The 19,995-nt window shown below is 45.5% G+C and overlaps 1 protein-coding gene across 1 annotated transcript; it reads left to right on the top strand.

The window, feature by feature from the left end:
* The first annotated feature begins 964 nt into the window (after nucleotides 1-964).
* On the top strand, nucleotides 965-3,346 carry LOC122426822 (filaggrin-like). The gene is made up of 2 exons (XM_043446014.1): nucleotides 965-1,174; nucleotides 1,415-3,346. Exons 1-2 carry the CDS (start codon nucleotides 965-967, stop codon nucleotides 3,344-3,346), a joined length of 2,142 nt encoding a protein of 713 aa, XP_043301949.1.
* Nucleotides 3,347-19,995: the final 16,649 nt, after the last annotated feature.

Here is a 19,995-nt window from a genome sequence, read left to right as displayed (position 1 = left end):
CTGCACAGAAACACCTTTCCAAACACTGAAACGAAATCAAGCACTACACAAAGTCATGCATTCTACCATGAGCAATCAGGAGATAGTGCCAGACGCTCTGGGAATGGCCACGAACAAACGTCCACTGGATCTGGACACAGGAGACAGAGGGAATCCAGTGTTCATCAGGCCAGTGACAATGAAGGATATTCAAAAGATGTAGGGAGGAATTCTGTGACCACCCAAGGAGGCTCCAGATCCACTTCGAGGAAGCAACATGGGGCTTCCCATGGCCAGTCAGGGGACACCTCTAGGAGCTCAGAGTCACGTCATGGGCAGACAGACACACATAGGCAGAGAGAATCTGTCAACAGAGACTCAGGAACCAGAACTTCACAAGACCAGGGGAGTCGCCATGAACAATCAAGAGATGGCTCCAGACGCTCTGGGACTGGCCATGGACAAACCTCCACTAGATCTGGAAGCAGCAGACATAGGGAATCAGGTGTTAGTCAGGCCAGTGACAGTGAAGGATATTCAGGAGACGAAGGGAGGCATTCTGTGACCACCCAAGGAAGGTCTGGATCCACCTCAAGGAACCAACATGGGGCTTCCCGGGGCCAGTTAGGAGACACCGCTAGTCACTCAGAGTCGCGTCATGGGCAGACAGACACACATAGGCAGAGGGAATCTGTCCACAGAGACTCAGGATCCAGAACTTCTCACAGACAGGGGAGTCGCCATGGACAATCAAGAGACACTGCCAGACGCTCCGGGACTGGCCACGGACAAACCTCCACCGGAACTGGAAGCAGTAGACACAGGGAATCCAGTGTTAGTCAGGCCAGTGACAGCGAAGGGTATTCAGGAGACGAAGGGAGGCATTCTGTGACCACCCAAGGAAGGTCTGGATCCACTTCAAGGAACCAACATGGGGCTTCCCATGGCCAGTCAAGAGACACCGCTAGTCACTCAGATTCGCGTCATGGGCAGACAGACTCACATAGGCAGAGAGAATCTGTCCACAGAGACTCAGGATCCAGAACTTCTCACAGACAGGGGAGTCACCATGAACAATCGAGAGACAGCTCCAGACGCTCTGGGTCTGGCCATGGACAAACCTCCACTGGATCTGGAAGCAGAAGACACAGGGAATCCAGTGTTAGTCAGGCCAGTGACAGTGAAGGATATTCAGGTCATTCTGTGACCACCCAAGGAAGGTCCGGATCCACTTCAAGGAACCAACATGGGGCTTCCCATAGCCAGTCAAGAGATACCTCTAGTCGCGTCATGGGCAGACAGACACACATAGGCAGAGGGAATCTGTCCACAGAGACTCAGGATCCAGAACTTCCCACAGACAGGGGAGTCGCCATGAACAATCAAGAGACACTGCCAGACACTCCGGGACGGGCCATGGACAAACCTCCTCCAGAACGGATCCACTTCAAGGAACCAACATGGGGCTTCCCATAGCCAGTCAAGAGACACCTCTCGGCGACCAGAGTCGCGTCATGGGCAGACAGACACACATAGGCAGAGGGAATCTGTCCACAGAGACTCAGGATCCAGAACTTCCCACAGACAGGGGAGTCGCCATGAACAATCAAGAGACACTGCCAGACACTCCGGGACGGGCCATGGACAAACCTCCTCCAGAACTGGAAGCAGTAGACACAGGGAATCCAGTGTTAGTCAGGCCAGTGACAGCGAAGGATATTCAGGAAATGAAGGGAGGCATTCTGTGACCACCCAAGGAAGGTCTGGATCCACTTCAAGGAACCAACATGGGGCTTCCCATGGCCAGTCAAGAGACACCGCTAGTCACCCAGAGTCGCGTCATGGGCAGACAGACACACATAGGCAGAGGGAATCTGTCCACAGAGACTCAGGATCCAGAACTTCTCACAGACAGGGGAGTCGCCATGAACAATCAAGAGACACTGCCAGACACTCCGGGACTGGCCACGGACAAACCTCCACCGGAACTGGAAGCAGTAGACACAGGGAATCCAGTGTTAGTCAGGCCAGTGACAGCGAAGGGTATTCAGGAAATGAAGGGAGGCATTCTGTGACCACCCAAGGAAGGTCCGGATCCACTTCAAGGAACCAACATGGGTCTTCCCATAGCCAGTCAAGAGACACCTCTCGGCGACCAGATTCGCGTCATGGGCAGACAGACACACATAGGCAGAGAGAATCTGTCCACAGAGAATCAGGATCCAGAACTTTCCACGGACAGGGGAGTCACCATGAACAATCGAGAGACAGCTCCAGACGCTCTGGGTCTGGCCATGGACAAACCTCCACTGGATCCGGAGGCAGAAGACACAGGGAATCCAGTGTTAGTCAAGCCACTGACAGTGAAGGATATTCAGGAGACGTAGGCAGGTATTCTGTGACCACCCAAGGAAGGTCCAGATCCACTTCAAGGAACCAACATGGGTCTTCCCATGGCCAGTCAAGAGACACCGCTAGTCACTCAGAGTCGCGTCATGGGCAGACAGACACACATAGGCAGAGAGAATCTGTCCACAGAGACTCAGGATCCAGAACTTCTCACAGACAGGGGAGTCGCCATGAACAATCAAGTGACACTGCCAGACACTCCGGGACTGGCCACAGACAAACCTCCACCGGAACTGGAAGCAGTAGACACAGGGAATCCAGTGTTAGTCAGGCCAGTGACAGCGAAGGGTATTCAGGAGACGAAGGGAGGCATTCTGTGACCACCCAAGGAAGGTCTGGATCCACTTCAAGGAACCAACATGGGGCTTCCCATGGCCAGTCAAGAGACACCGCTAGTCACTCAGATTCACGTCATGGGCAGACAGACTCACATAGGCAGAGAGAATCTGTCCACAGAGACTCAGGATCCAGAACTTCTCACAGACAGGGGAGTCACCATGAACAATCGAGAGACAGCTCCAGACGCTCTGGGTCTGGCCATGGACAAACCTCCACTGGATCTGGAAGCAGAAGACACAGGGAATCCAGTGTTAGTCAGGCCAGTGACAGTGAAGGATATTCAGGAAATGAAGGGAGGCATTCTGTGACCACCCAAGGAAGGTCCGGATCCACTTCAAGGAACCAACATGGGTCTTCCCATAGCCAGTCAAGAGACACCTCTCGGCGACCAGAGTCGCGTCATGGGCAGACAGACACACATAGGCAGAGGGAATCTGTCCACAGAGACTCAGGATCCAGAACTTCCCACAGACAGGGGAGTCGCCATGAACAATCAAGAGACACTGCCAGACACTCCGGGACGGGCCATGGACAAACCTCCTCCAGAACTGGAAGCAGTAGACACAGGGAATCCAGTGTTAGTCAGGCCAGTGACAGCGAAGGATATTCAGGAAATTGAAGGGAGGGCATTCTGTGACACCCAAGGAAGGTCTGATCCACTTTTTCAGGAACAACATGGGGCTTCCCATTGGCCAGTCAAGAGGGACACGCTAGTTCACCCAGAGTCGCGTCATGGGCAGGACAGACCACAATAGGCAGAGGGGAATCTGTCCACAGAGGACCAGGATCAGACTCTCACAGACAGGGGAGTCGCCCATGAACAATCAAGAGGCACTGCCAGACACTCCGGACTGGCCACGGACAAACCTCCACCGGAACTGGAAGCAGTAGACACAGGGAATTCAGTGTTAGTCAGGCCAGTTGACAGCGAAGGGTATTCAGCGAATGAAGGGATGCATTCTGTGACCACCGGAAGGTTCCGGATCCACTCAAGGAACCAACATTGGGTCTTCCCATAGCCAGTCTAAGAGACACCTTCTCTGGGCGACCAGATCTCGCGTCATGGGCAGACAGACACACATAGGCAGAGAGAATCTGTCCACAGAGAATCAGGATCCAGAACTTTCCACAGACAGGGGAGTCACCATGAACAATCGAGAGACAGCTCCAGACGCTCTGGGTCTGGCCATGGACAAACCTCCACTGGATCCGGAAGGCAGAAGACACAGGGAATCCAGTGTTAGTCAGGCCAGTGACAGTGAAGGATATTCAGGAAATGAAGGGAGGCATTCTGTGACCACCCAAGGAAGGTCTGGATCCACTTCAAGGAACCAACATGGGTCTTCCCATAGCCAGTCAAGAGACACCTCTCGGCGACCAGAGTCGCGTCATGGGCAGACAGACACACATAGGCAGAGAGAATCTGTCCACAGAGACTCAGGATCCAGAACTTCTCACAGACAGGGGAGTCACCATGAACAATCGAGAGACAGCTCCAGACGCTCTGGGTCTGGCCATGGACAAACCTCCACTGGATCTGGAAGCAGAAGACACAGGGAATCCAGTGTTAGTCAGGCCAGTGACAGTGAAGGATATTCAGGAAATGAAGGGAGGCATTCTGTGACCACCCAAGGAAGGTCCGGATCCACTTCAAGGAACCAACATGGGTCTTCCCATAGCCAGTCAAGAGACACCTCTCGGCGACCAGAGTCGCGTCATGGGCAGACAGACACACATAGGCAGAGGGAATCTGTCCACAGAGACTCAGGATCCAGAACTTCCCACAGACAGGGGAGTCGCCATGAACAATCAAGAAGAACTGCCCAGACACTCGCCCGGGACGGGCCATGGACAAACCTCCTCCAGAACTGGAAGCAGTAGACACAGGGAATCCAGTGTTAGTCAGGCCAGTGACAGCGAAGGGTATTCAGGAGACGAAGGGAGGCATTCTGTGACCACCCAAGGAAGGTCTGGATCCACTTCAAGGAACCAACATGGGGCTTCCCATGGCCAGTCAAGAGACACCGCTCGTCACCCAGAGTCGCGTCATGGGCAGACAGACACACATAGGCAGAGGGAATCTGTCCACAGAGACTCAGGTCCAGAAACTTTCCACGGACAGGGGAGTCACCAAATGAACAATCGAGAGACAGCTCCAGAACGCTCTGGGTCTGGCCCATGGACAAAAACCGTTCCACTGATCCGGAGGCAGAAGACAACAGGGAATCCAGTGTTAAGTCCAGGCCAGTGACAGTGAAGGAATATTCAGGAAAAATGGAAAGGGAGGCATTCTGTTGAACCAACAGCCAAGGAAGGTCTGGATCCGACTTCAAAAGGAACCCAACAATTGGGGTCTTCATAGCCAGTTCAAGAGACAACCTCTCGGCGACCAGAGTCGCGTCATGGGCACAGACACACATAGCAAGAGAGAATCTGTTCCACAGAGACTCAAGGATCCAACTTCCTCCCACAGAACAGGGAGTCGCCATGAACAATCAAGAGACACTGGCCAGAACACTTCCGGGAACGGGCCAAATGACAAACCCTTCCCTCCAAAACTGGAAGCAAGTAGACAACAGGGAATCCAGTGTTAGTCAGGCCAGTGACAGCGAAGGATATTCAGGAAATGAAGGGAGGCATTCTGTGACCACCCAAGGAAGGTCTGGATCCACTTCAAGGAACCAACATGGGGCTTCCCATGGCCAGTCAAGAGACACCGCTAGTCACCCAGAGTCGCGTCATGGGCAGACAGACACACATAGGCAGAGGGAATCTGTCCACAGAGACTCAGGATCCAGAACTTCTCACAGACAGGGGAGTCGCCATGAACAATCAAGAGACACTGCCAGGCACTCCGGGACTGGCCACGGACAAACCTCCACCGGAACTGGAAGCAGTAGACACAGGGAATCCAGTGTTAGTCAGGCCAGTGACAGCGAAGGGTATTCAGGAGATGAAGGGAGGCATTCTGTGACCACCCAAGGAAGGTCTGGATCCACTTCAAGGAACCAACATGGGGCTTCCCATGGCCAGTCAAGAGACACCGCTAGTCACTCAGATTCGCGTCATGGGCAGACAGACTCACATAGGCAGAGAGAATCTGTCCACAGAGACTCAGGATCCAGAACTTCTCACAGACAGGGGAGTCACCATGAACAATCGAGAGACAGCTCCAGACGCTCTGGGTCTGGCCATGGACAAACCTCCACTGGATCTGGAAGCAGAAGACACAGGGAATCCAGTGTTAGTCAGGCCAGTGACAGTGAAGGATATTCAGGAAATGAAGGGAGGCATTCTGTGACCACCCAAGGAAGGTCCGGATCCACTTCAAGGAACCAACATGGGGCTTCCCATAGCCAGTCAAGAGACACCTCTCGGCGACCAGAGTCGCGTCATGGGCAGACAGACACACATAGGCAGAGGGAATCTGTCCACAGAGACTCAGGATCCAGAACTTCCCACAGACAGGGGAGTCGCCATGAACAATCAAGAGACACAGCCAGACACTCCGGGACTGGCCACGGACAAACCTCCACCGGAACTGGAAGCAGTAGACACAGGGAATCCAGTGTTAGTCAGGCCAGTGACAGCGAAGGGTATTCAGGAGACGAAGGGAGGCATTCTGTGACCACCCAAGGAAGGTCTGGATCCACTTCAAGGAACCAACATGGGGCTTCCCATGGCCAGTCAAGAGACACCGCTAGTCACCCAGAGTTGCGTCATGGGCAGACAGACACACATAGGCAGAGGGAATCTGTCCACGGAGACTCAGGATCCAGAACTTCCCACAGACAGGGGAGTCGCCATGAACAATCAAGAGACACAGCCAGACACTCCGGGACTGGCCACGGACAAACCTCCACCGGAACTGGAAGCAGTAGACACAGGGAATCCAGTGTTAGTCAGGCCAGTGACAGCGAAGGGTATTCAGGAAATGAAGGGAGGCATTCTGTGACCACCCAGGGAAGGTCCGGATCCACTTCAAGGAACCAACATGGGTCTTCCCATAGCCAGTCAAGAGACACCTCTCGGCGACCAGATTCGCGTCATGGGCAGACAGACACACATAGGCAGAGAGAATCTGTCCACAGAGAATCAGGATCCAGAACTTTCCACGGACAGGGGAGTCACCATGAACAATCGAGAGACAGCTCCAGACGCTCTGGGTCTGGCCATGGACAAACCTCCACTGGATCCGGAGGCAGAAGACACAGGGAATCCAGTGTTAGTCAAGCCACTGACAGTGAAGGATATTCAGGAGACGTAGGCAGGTATTCTGTGACCACCCAAGGAAGGTCCAGATCCACTTCAAGGAACCAACATGGGTCTTCCCATGGCCAGTCAAGAGACACCGCTAGTCACTCAGAGTCGCGTCATGGGCAGACAGACACACATAGGCAGAGAGAATCTGTCCACAGAGACTCAGGATCCAGAACTTCTCACAGACAGGGGAGTCGCCATGAACAATCAAGTGACACTGCCAGACACTCCGGGACTGGCCACAGACAAACCTCCACCGGAACTGGAAGCAGTAGACACAGGGAATCCAGTGTTCATCAGGCCAGTGACAATGAAGGATATTCAAGAGATGTAGGGAGGAATTCTGTGACCACCCAAGGAGGCTCCAGATCCACTTCGAGGAAGCAACATGGGGCTTCCCATGGCCAGTCAGGGGACACCTCTAGGAGCTCAGAGTCACGTCATGGGCAGACAGACACACATAGGCAGAGAGAATCTGTCCACAGAGACTCAGGATCCAGAACTTCTCACAGACAGGGGAGTCACCATGAACAATCGAGAGACAGCTCCAGACGCTCTGGGTCTGGCCATGGACAAACCTCCACTGGATCTGGAAGCAGAAGACACAGGGAATCCAGTGTTAGTCAGGCCAGTGACAGTGAAGGATATTCAGGAAATGAAGGGAGGCATTCTGTGACCACCCAAGGAAGGTCTGGATCCACTTCAAGGAACCAACATGGGTCTTCCCATAGCCAGTCAAGAGACACCTCTCGGCGACCAGAGTCGCGTCATGGGCAGACAGACACACATAGGCAGAGAGAATCTGTCCACAGAGACTCAGGATCCAGAACTTCCCACAGACAGGGGAGTCGCCATGAACAATCAAGAGACACTGCCAGACACTCCGGGACGGGCCATGGACAAACCTCCTCCAGAACTGGAAGCAGTAGACACAGGGAATCCAGTGTTAGTCAGGCCAGTGACAGCGAAGGATATTCAGAAAATGAAGGGAGGCATTCTGTGACCACCCAAGGAAGGTCCGGATCCACTTCAAGGAACCAACATGGGTCTTCCCATAGCCAGTCGAGAGACACCTCTCGGCGACGAGAGTCGCGTCATGGGCAGACAGACTCACATAGGCAGAGAGAATCTGTCCACAGAGACTCAGGATCCAGAACTTCCCACAGACAGGGGAGTCGCCATGAACAATCGAGAGACAGCTCCAGACGCTCTGAGTCTGGCCATGGACAAACCTCCACTGGATCTGGAAGCAGAAGACACAGGGAATCCAGTGTTAGTCAGGCCAGTGACAGCGAAGCATATTCAGGAGACGAAGGGAGGCATTCTGTGACCACCCAAGGAAGGTCTGGATCCACTTCAAGGAACCAACATGGGGCTTCCCATGGCCAGTCAGGAGACTCCCCCAGGAACTCACAGTCATATCAAAAGTGGACAAACAGTTATAGGCAGAGCGAATCTGTCCATGGAGACTCAGGTTCCAGCACTTCCCCGGAAGAGGTGGGCCACTATGAGCAATCAGGAGGCCCTTATTAGAGAGAAGCTTATTTGAAGAAGAAAAAAAAGCTATTATTTCAAAGAGTAGCAGAATATCACTGCTTTGAATCAAGAAATTTTTCATTAATCTTTCTGGAAACATGTATTTTTTTTCTCTTTATTTTGGACTGAGTGACTTTTTCTAAGTCTGGTTTTTCTTTTTCTTTTTTGGAATGGTGAATATGATAGTCAGAAACTGGTTTTGGATGAAATCTATATCATAGCTGCTCTAATTTGAAAAGTGAATATTTAGAATTTGGCATTCAAGTAAGCATTTTTCTCTTGAGAGGTTAAATTTCAGAATCTCTCCAGACTGGTTCTTCAATATATTCAATAATATCAATGGAAATAATATAAAGTCACCTTCCATTTATCAAAGCTGCTTTATATTATAATGGGTTTGCACATCTGCTTCTATTATCCTCCTATTAGAACTCTGTATTATTCTGCATTCATTAATCACCTTGGGCATATAGAATCCAGTAAAATGATCTACATGAAAACTGAAAATAAACAATTGACCATATATCATAGTATGTCTCTTCCATGCTTATTTCTTATATACCCTAAAAGACTTATTTCCCCAAGGTAAGAATAACAGCTTTTCCTCTTTCACTGAAAACTGTATTTGCAAATGGCAGATATATATCATACCAAAAATAAATAAATAAGGAATACAAGGAAGAAGTAATTTAATCAAATCCTGTATTTTTTCCAACATAGTCATTGTTCCATGTATTCATCATCAGGATGAATAAAACAAGCTCAATTCTTCTAATTAGATCCAAACAATATTATGTCTATACTTGTGCTCCACAAGCAACACATAAGGGGTACTAGCCGCAGTAAGCATCCTTCTTCCTTGCTTGAGGTGCTGTCCCCAAATACTCCTACAAAGCTACAAAGTTGGCAGCACAAAATATGCAGGTTTCATGGATTTGCCACAGACACAGATATGGAAAAAAATGCTTCTTTCCATTTTTGTGACACATTTGCCACTTTAGTCTCAAAAGGAACTAATTGAACTCCCACTTGAGGCCCTTCTCTAGAGGAGTCAGGACTAACTAACATTCTGAATAATTTAAATTATAACAAAGGAAACAGTGCTGACCTAGCCTCACTAAGGGGCAGGTTGATAGAAGGACAGTGATGCTGTTTATAATAGCCAGGGCATGGAAGCAACCTAGATGCCCATCAGATGAATGGATAAGGAAGCTGTGGTACATATACACCATGGAATATTACTCAGCCGTCAAAAAGAATTCATTTGAATCAGTCCTAATGAGATGGATGAAACTGGAGCCCATTATACAGAGTGAAGTAAGCCAGAAAGATAAAGAACATTACAGCATACTAACACATATATATGGAATTTAGAAAGATGGTAACGATAACCCTATATGCAAAACAGAAAAAGAGACACAGAAATACAGAACAGACTTTTGAACTCTGTGGGAGAAGGTGAGGGTGGGATGTTTCAAAAGAACAGCATGTATACTATCTATGGTGAAACAGATCACCAGCCCAGGTGGGATGCATGAGACAAGTGCTCGGGCCTGGTGCACTGGGAAGACCCAGAGGAATCGGGTGGAGAGGGAGGTGGGAGGGGGATCGGATGCGGAATACGTGTAAATCTATGGCTGATTCATATCAATATGACAAAACCCACTGAAATGTTGTGAAGTAATTAGCCTCCAACTAATAAAAAAAAAAAAAAAAAAAAAAAAGGACAGTGATGGGTATTACAACAGAGATAGCCAGATACATATACCCTAGAGCTAAACTCTCATCCTTTTCTTAAGATGCCATAAACAATGGAAATTGCTTTTTTTTTTTTTCATATTTCTATCCCCTTGAGGACAGAATTACCAGACATTCCTCTTTGATAGCTGACAGAAAATCATCTACCTCAAAAGGTGCAAACAAGATTCACAGGGAACATTCTAGACTTCGGTATTTCTCTATGCTCTCCTTCTCTTGTGGAATTTATCTTTGACGTTGTTCCTTAACTCAGTCAACGAACTCCTTCACACGTGAATCAAAATTCTTCTTACCAAATAGCTAAATGTCTGTTAAGTTTTTCTTTGACCAGGACAGTCTTACAGGGCAGAGTCCATCTTCCCTTACCTGCAGGAAAACTCTCTCCAAAACACATCAATCCAAGGGAGAGACAAAATGAGAATCTGAACCAGTTTAGTGGTCATGGAATATCTGAACAATAAGGTCAACAGAATTTGATTACTGATCAAATCTAGAGGTAAAGAAGAGGAAGAAATCTAAGATTATTTAGAGGATTGTTACTTGGGCAACTGAATGAAGAATGAGGCCATTCAGTGAGGTAAGGAATAAGATTAGAGACGGAAAAACAGTAAGATCAGTTTTGAACATCATGAGCTTGAGAATCCCAGGAGAGACTCTAGTAGAGCTTTCTTATGAGTAAATGGACATAAATATCTCTATTTCAAACAAAAGATCAGACCTCAGTCATCCATATATAGGTAGTTTACTAAACTGGTTTAAAGTTCTGAAGCCAGATGCTGTCTAGGCAGAGTCAGTTTTATCATTAATTTGCTGTGTACCTTAGGCAACTTACTCAGGATCTCGATTTCTCATCCAAAGAGTACACATGGATACAGTACATACGCACCTTAACATTGTTGTGAAGACTGGGTTGATACATGAAATGTTGCCTAGAACATAACAAGCATTCAGTAAATGTTTACAATTATGGATGGAGCTACAGGTATGATTGAATGAGAAGATACAAAATGAAAACCAAGAATAGAATATTGAGAAAACCCACTATTAAAAGTTCAACCCACAACCACATAACAACTAAGTGGTGGAAATAAGATTTGAAACCGAATTTTGTCTTCCAAGTCCAAGAAGAATTTTGCCTTCTTACTGAAAAGGAGACAAGTTTTATCAAAGTTTCAATAGTTCAACTTCCAAGAATGGTCGAGTAAAATGAGAAATGAAATATGTCCACTGACTTGGTAACCTGACATCTGAGACTTGAAAATAGCTATTTCTGTGGAGAGGTGATGATATATAAACTTTGTTGGAAAACTTAAGAATGAATGGTTTGGGGAGAGTTGGACATAATAAAGGAAGTTCAGAGTAGTGAACTAGCCTCATTACTTCTGTGAGAAAGTCAAAAATTAATTTCTAACCAAATCCCTTAGGGTTTTCCCATTCCTAAGTGCCCAGGAATACATGGATTCTGGGCTGGGAGCTGGAAAAACAGTCAGCATAATTTTTTTAGAATTAAGCAGAAACAAGACTATGTAGTATCTTGGAAGTCACAGTAAACTCCACATATAATGGATATTTATATGTGGTTAAAAAAATACACAACATGAAATTTATCATCTCATCAATTTTTAAGTATACAATTCAGCAATGATGTAAAGAGCCAAAAATTCTCTTCTTCTTACCAGATCTCTTATGTGTTCCTTTGTTCTGAGATACTTGGTGGGATTAAATACCAAGAGGGAATCAGAGCAGGATTAGGAGGAAGAAATCTAAAACAAGCTTCTAGGACTAACCACTCTTACAGGTCTTAAACTAAAGGACTACAATAAATTCAAGAAATTCTCCTTGGTCACAAAGTTCATCTGGGTGAGAGAGGTGTGGGGTTGAACCTTGGGAAGCATGCATTCATCTTATGTGTACCCTTGGGTAGCTACCTCCGTGGAAAAGAGTTCATAAGCTGTCATCTGTGTGAGAAGAGTAAATTTTCACATTAAATTCTTAATGAAGAACTCTCAAAAGAAAGGCAATTAGAGTAAGAAAAGAACTATTAGTATCTTTGCAGAGAGAAACTGCTTGCTCCCTGTTGTTGTTCAGTCACTCAGTCATGTCTGACTCTTTGCAACCCCAGGGACTGCAGCACCCCAGGCTTCCCTGTCCTTCACTATCTCCCAGGGTTTGCTCAAACTCATGTTCATTGAGTTGGTGATGCCATCCAACCATCTTCTCCTCTGTCGTCCCCTTCTCCTCTTGCCTTCATCTTTCCCCAAATCAGGGTCTTTTCCAATGCGTCAGTTCTTCGTATCGGGTGGTCAAAGTATTAAAGCTTCAGCTTCAACATCAGTCCTTCCAATGAACATTCAGGATTGATTTCCTTTAGGATTGACTGGTTTAATTTCCTTGCAGTCCAAGGGATTCTCAAGAGTATTCTCTGACACCACAGTTCAAAAGCATCAATTCTTCGATGATCAGCCTTCTTTACAGTCCAACTCTCATGACTCCTGGAAAGACCATAGCTTTGACTATACGGACCTTTGTCGGCAAAGTAATATTTCCGCTTTTTAATACACTGTCTAGGTTTGTCATAGTGTTACAAATTCTTTGTCACTCTTGGCATCATAGAGGTAGAGTCTGTGTCCACTCCACTTCAATCTGTGCCATGACCCATGACTGATTGAGCCAACAGAGTTAAAATGAAAGTGATCTATGTCATTTTCAGGCCTAGTCTTCAAGGACTGGCAGTTTCTACCCTGGCCCTAAGAAACTGAACATGTAAACAAACAATGACAAGACCATGCATAGAAATAGAACTCTGATCCACACCTGCAGAAACCAGCCCAGGAAACCAACCCCTTATCTACAATAAACCCTGGGAAACCGCAGGAAAATGTGACAGCATTTCATCACTGAGGAGGCATCAATTGAGCAGAGACCAGAGTTAAAAACAGAAGTCAGCTATGCATAAAACAATGAATCAGTAACCATGTAATTACCATCAGTAATCATGTTAGAAAACAAGGTCTTTGGGAAGGTACAGGCTGAACAGACACAATATCCCGAGCTGAAAAACTCAGTATGTCTTCAACCTGATGAAAAAAAAAAAAAAAAGGAGGGCATAGAGGTACAAAATCAGATCAGAAAAGCAAATGGGGATCCAATCACAAAGAGTAGTAGTAAGTAATCTACTATTCTAAATATTATGGAAATCCCTTGGAGAGCTGTAAGTAGGGCAGTAACACCCTGATTTACAATTTTTTTTTTAACTTTAAGCTGATTGCTGTACAGAGTAGATTGTGGGAAGAAGCAAGAAGAAAGAGGGAGACTAACTGCAATAATATAGCTGAGATGCTGGTGGCACTGACTAGGTTGGTAGCAGTGAAAATGGAAAAAAGATGAATGGAAGATATTTTGAAGAGAAAGTCAATATGACTTGTTAATGGATTATATACTGAAGATGAGGAAATGGGGAATGAAGAAAGATTTCCAACAATACAGTCTGACCAAGTTGATAGATGATGGTGCCTTTTATGGTTCCATTTATATTGGTCATGTTAGGTTTGTATGCCTACACACATCCTGAAATACAAAAAGGCAGCTTAATAACATCCATGTGCCAGTGTTCATTTTTACTGCTTGATATCTTAGCATGTAGCACAATTGACCTCTTCCTCCTTATTCCTCTTGGCTCCCACACTACCATATTCTCATGGAGTCCTCCTCCCTCAGTGGCCATTACTTCTGGTCTGCTTAGCTGGCTCTGCTTGATCTAAGGTTGAACAATTCTATCCTTTACTTTTTTTCCATATATCTCTACACATTTACTAGGTAGTCACAACCCAGTCCTGTGGCATGCCATTGGTATCAGTGGGTACAGTTAGATTCAGCTCAGTGACATGAGGAAAACAAAACTCTAACCACGGCCAAAGAAGGAACAACTTTAGATAGTCAAGATCTCAACAGGCCGAAATAACTAATTCTGGATTAGCTGGTTCTATGCAAGAAAATCTGGGTCAGCGATAAGGGGACATGTATCCAATCATGGACAATCAGGAAAGTTCCAGACATTCAGGATCATCTCATAGCCAATCATTACCTATAGACTCTGGAGTCAGTACAAGTAGACAATGGTGCCCAGGTATATCCAACCTAGTTATAGTGAAAGACAATCAGAAAACTCAGACACAGTCAGCATCAAGCCATGAATAATCTGGATACAGCCATAAATAATCAAAATCTGAAAAATTAAGAAACAAGACTCTAGCCACAATCACAAGATAGTGCAAGATCCTCAAGACAAACATTTGTCCATGGACAGTCTGGATCTACATATGGTGAATCTGGACCCAATATAAGAAGACATGGATTCAGCCACCGTCAGTTTAAGAGAGAGCTCTAGATACTTCTCACAGTCAGTCCTCAACCTCTGCAATCTAGATTCAGTACAAACAGCAGAGATCTAACTTTACTCAGTCCAGTGATAATAAAGGACAATAAAGAGACAGGATAGACTATTCCCAAAGCCCACCTGAATATAAGCATGTACAGTCTGGATCTAGCACAAGAAAAAGATGGCTCTAGCCATGGACAGTTAAAAGATAGGCCAGGAACTCATCAAAGATGGGTATCCACTCAACCACTCAAACTTTGTTCAACATATGGGAAAGAAATGGATCCACTTGTGGACAATCAACAGGCAGCACCAGAACTTAATGGTCAACTCACAGACAGGCACCATTAACATATCCTAGATCCACTTGATGCAGACATCAACAGGCAGTTATACTCAGATCAATGATGATGAAATACAATCTGAAGACACAGTAAAAGTCAGAATAAACCCACTGGCAGTCAGTATAGACAAAGATGGTGATGGTGAAAAGTCGCTCAGTCATGTCCAACTCTGCGACCCCATGGACTGCAGCCTACCAGGCTCTTCCTCCATGGGATTTTCCAGGCAAGAATACTGGAGTGGGTTGCCATTTCCTTCTCCTGGAGATCTTCCCAACCCAGGGATTGAACCCATGTCTCCCACATTGTAGGCTTTACGCTTTACCATCTGAGCCACCAGGGAAGTCATAGACAAAGATAGTTAGACTCAAACACAAGAGAAAAATCAGGATTCAGTCTTAGAAACTGAAGAGATAACACTATAAACTCTATAGACTCTAGGGCTAGACAGACATCCATTACTGGTCAGTTTGAATATACAAGTGGATGGTCAGGATCCAACACGAGAAAGAAAAAACAGCTTAAACAGATATGAGACAGCTCTGGGCAATCAGTATCTCCTCATAGCCACACATAAATTCATGGACAGTTTAGGTCTAATCATGGAGAAGCTAAATCCAGTAAAACAGAAAGACACAGAAACACCCATGAACACCTGGAAGATAGTGCTAAATGTTTAGAGTCCGCTCCTAGACAATCACCACTAACACAGTCTGGAACTAATACAAATAGACAAGAATCTGATTATAGTCACCTTCACCTGGTGGAGGTGAGTGATAATCAGGAGACTCAGGTGGAGAACCAGCATTAATCCCTGAAAAATCTAGATCCAGCAGAAAAAAAGAGACAACAACCTAGCCACAGACAGTCAAGAGAATGCAATGGACATTCGAGGTCTACATCCACACAGCCTGCTATCAGTGTCAGCAGAAAATAGGCATCCAGTTATAGTCAATTTAGTGATAGTGGCGGACAATCAGGAGACTGACTAGACAGCTTCCACTTGTGGTCAGTCTGAGTGTAGTCATGTGCAATCTTGGTCCAACACAAGAGGAAGACAAGGTTCCAGCCATGGAGACTTAGAAGACAGGTCTAGACATTCAGGATGTCAACATGGCCAGACAGCAATTCAAGGACATTCTGGGTTCACCCAAGGATAACATGGTGCAGTATAATAGAAAGACATGGCTATGGACAATCAGGAGATATCTCTAGAGACTCTTTTTTTTTTTTTTTTTAATTTATTTTGACAATCAGGAGATATCTCTAGAAACTCTTTTTTTTTTTTTTAATTTATTTTTTCAGTGGGTTTTGTCATACATTGACATGAATCTAGGGACTCTTATAGACAATTTGCACATACAAGGTCTGGATCAAGTTAAGGCAATGTCTACTGAGGGTCCAGTTACAGTACTCACAACACACAATCAGGAGACATACAGAAAGTCAACATCAGTCTGTGCATGGTCTGAGTATGATTATGAACAGTTGAGAAACAGGAAGTCAGAAGACTAGAGATCTAGACACTCAGAGTCTCACCAAGAACATAAAAGCACTGGAAGTCAGTCTGGACTTACTCATGAACAGCCCAGATCCAAGAGTAAACAATTTAGCCATGGGCAAACAAGACATAGCTGTGGACACTCAAGATATACTCATACACAATCATCATTTACTCAGTCTTAACAATTAAATCATCAATTACTGAGTCCATTATCAATAGACAAGGAGCATCCAGTTATAGTCAGAGATACTGAAGGACAGTCAGAAAACAGGGAAAGACACTATTCCCCTTCCCATGATGTGTCTGAGAAAAGGCCATAGGAATCTGGGTCTAACACAAGAGAAAGAGATTACTCTAGCTGTAGGAAATCTGGAAAGAGGCCTGTATTTCATCAAGAGTAGACATTTATCCACAGGTGAGCAAGGTCTACCAAGGTGATTAGGTTTCATCACAAGATAAAGACATGGATCTATTTATGGACAAATTGGGTCATATCATAGGCAGTCATTTACACAGATTAGATTCAGAACAAGAAAACATCAGGGATCCAGTATTGGTCAGGCCAGTGATAATGAAGGGCAATCATAAGATTCAGAGATGCAGTCAGAATAAACCCATGGATGGCCCAAATCCAGTTTAAGGAATGAATATGAATCCACTTATGGCCAGTCATCAGCAGTTTATACATTCAGGGTCTCATCAAGGTCAGACACCTCAATGGACGGCATAGACATGTATCTGGGCAAAGTCAGCTTAGGGACAGTGCAAGATACAGATGAAGATGTTCCTCAAAATGGCAGCTCTGAGACAACAAGTAACAGTGGAAGCAAGCAAACAAAAAGTTTTTATTAAAGCCACACTCCAGTCTGTAAGTAGAGCCATGTGCAAAGGAAACATTATCATCACGACCAAGAAAAGACCTAACTCTAAAAAAAAAAAAAAAGAGTGAAGACATGAGAAGAACAAAAATCATGGAATTTATTGTGAAAAACTTCTTTTTGAGGACATAGCTATTTATCTCTATCCTTTTCTTTAACAGTGCAATTCCACTTTAATCCTTCCACTAAGTGTTAATCTTATTTAAAAGGATAGTATATGCTTGTCTTCCTCAGTTAGCATCTGATAATAGTATAAGTTTAAATTTTAATGATTTTATTTAAAATTTTTGATTTGTGGGGTTAACTAGAGTTAAATATGAGCACTCATTTTGATATTTGTGCCAAATGTGATACTACACATGACTCTTAAAGGTGATGTATTAAGTCCTACAGCATCACCAGATCACTGTGACTGCAATACCTTGAATTTATAGACAGAGCCTTCAAGTGTTTGGTTAGAAGGTCAGAGAGGAAACTAAGACCCAGTCAGCTTTACATTCATTACATTCATTACATTCCCTCTTTTTCCAGTCCCTCTTCCCTTCTGCCTGCCCCCTCCTTTCATTTTCTCTCTCTCTCTCTCTCTCACACACACACACACACACACTAAAAGTTAAAGTTTCTGGATCTGACTCCCAGCAACCAAGGTCTCAGCTTACCTGTCCCATATCTGAAGCTCCAACATCCTCTCTGCTCTTTCCCATACTAGTAGGTCTTTTGTGCCACCTCTGTAACACCTGGAGGGTCCCTAAGGAACACTCCCATCTGCTCATTTTGACAGACCTGGTCTGCATGCAGAAAGCCTAATGTAGTTGCTCAGTCGTGTCTGACTCTTCACAACCCCATTGACTATAGCCTTCCAGGCTCCTCTGTCCATGGGGATTCTCCAAGCAAGAATAATGGAGTGGGTTGCCATGCCCTCCTCCTAGGGAACTCCCCAACCCAGGAATTGAAGCAGGGTCTCCTGCACTGTGGGCGGATTCTTTACCAGCTGAGCTACAAGGGAAGCCAGGAACTAAGGGACACAGGCTATAAATGGCCATGTCAGTAACAGAATCATACAACAAGTTAAGGAGATGGAAACACACTAGTGAAAGACATTGACAGAATAAGAGGATACAAATAAAAATGAGCTCTGGAGTCCAACTAACTAGGGCATTTGTGAGAACTTGAAGGAAAAAAAAGAGAGAACACTGAGACAAAGAAGCAACTGAATAGGAAGGTCGGTCCTTAAGCAGTTATTCCACGGCCTGAGTCTGGAGCTGAAAGATAGATCATGGTGCCTGGCCCAACTCCCAGATAAACCATGATAAACTATAAAGTTACATCAGATCCATTTTTATTATTTTGAGATAGAAAAAATGAAGAAAAGGATATGAGGAGAAAGGCTTCTTGGCCGGTATTTATATTACAGCTGACTTCTTTTGACTCCATTTATATTTTTCCAGTAGTCATATATGGATGTGAGAGTTGGACTATAAAGAAAACTGGGCACTAAAGAATTGATGCTTTTGAACTGTGGTGTTGGAGAAGACTCTTGAGAGTCCCTTGGACTGCAAGGAGATCCAACCAGTCCATCCTAAAGGAAATCAGTCCTGGGTATTCATTGGAAGGACTGATGTTGAAGCTGAAACTCCAATACTTTGGCCACCTGATGCGAAGGGCTGATTCATTGGAAAAGACCCTGATGCTGGGAAGGACTGACGGTATGAGGAGAAGGGGACGACAGAGGATGAGATGGTTGGATGGCATCACCGACTCAATGGACACGGATTTGGGTAAATTCCAGGAGTTGGTGATGGACAGGGAGGCCTGGTGTGCTGTGGTTCATGGGGTCGCAAAGAGTCGGACACGACTGAGCAACTGAACTGAACTGAATACCCCAATCGTGACCAGCAACACTCTCTGCTTGTTCTGTCCCTATTTTTACAATTTCCTCATTCATAGATTCTAAACTACAAAAAGCTCTCAGAAACTTCATGGAGAGATGGGGAAAAGGAGAGGAAAGGACAAGCAGAGAGACTTTCCCTAGCATATTTCAGACCCAGCTGATGGCGAGAACAGTGTACCTTGCAGACAAGAGTGAATATGTGAACAGGGGTGGGAAGAAAACTCACTATTTATCCTCATCAGTCTTATTTGTTTCCTGGTTAGTTTTTTTAAGTCAAAATTACATTCCTCATGAACTGTCCCCCAAACCCTTCCTTACCCAAGACAGGAAGAGTTCCCCATTCCCTAGTTGTTCTTAGAAAGAAACAGATGTGAGTCTTCCTTCTCCACTTAATAACTAACTAAAAATAAGTTTCATATTTTCTCTTATTGTGAGGATTAATAGAATGATGTACCCAAGGGCACAGAGCACTGTGCTTGGCATAAAAGGGAACATAATTTCCTTTCTTCTACCAACATATAAGGCACTGAAAAACCTAGAACATGTCACATATCTTAAGATATCTCTTCTCCTGAACCCTGTCACCTCCAAGGGGAAAACCAGCAACCAAACCAATGGCAGACTGGGGAGGGGGATTTCAAGCCCACCCTATTAATGTGGAGAACTTACTCTGATAAAATCATGAATCTCAGTTTTCAAAAGGACTTCTGTGACAATCTGCT

The sequence above is a fragment of the Cervus canadensis genome, chromosome 2 (genome assembly GCF_019320065.1).
Source record: "Cervus canadensis isolate Bull #8, Minnesota chromosome 2, ASM1932006v1, whole genome shotgun sequence".
In the NCBI taxonomy this organism is placed as follows: Eukaryota; Metazoa; Chordata; class Mammalia; order Artiodactyla; family Cervidae; genus Cervus; species Cervus canadensis.
This window is presented reverse-complemented; position numbering and strand designations above follow the sequence as displayed.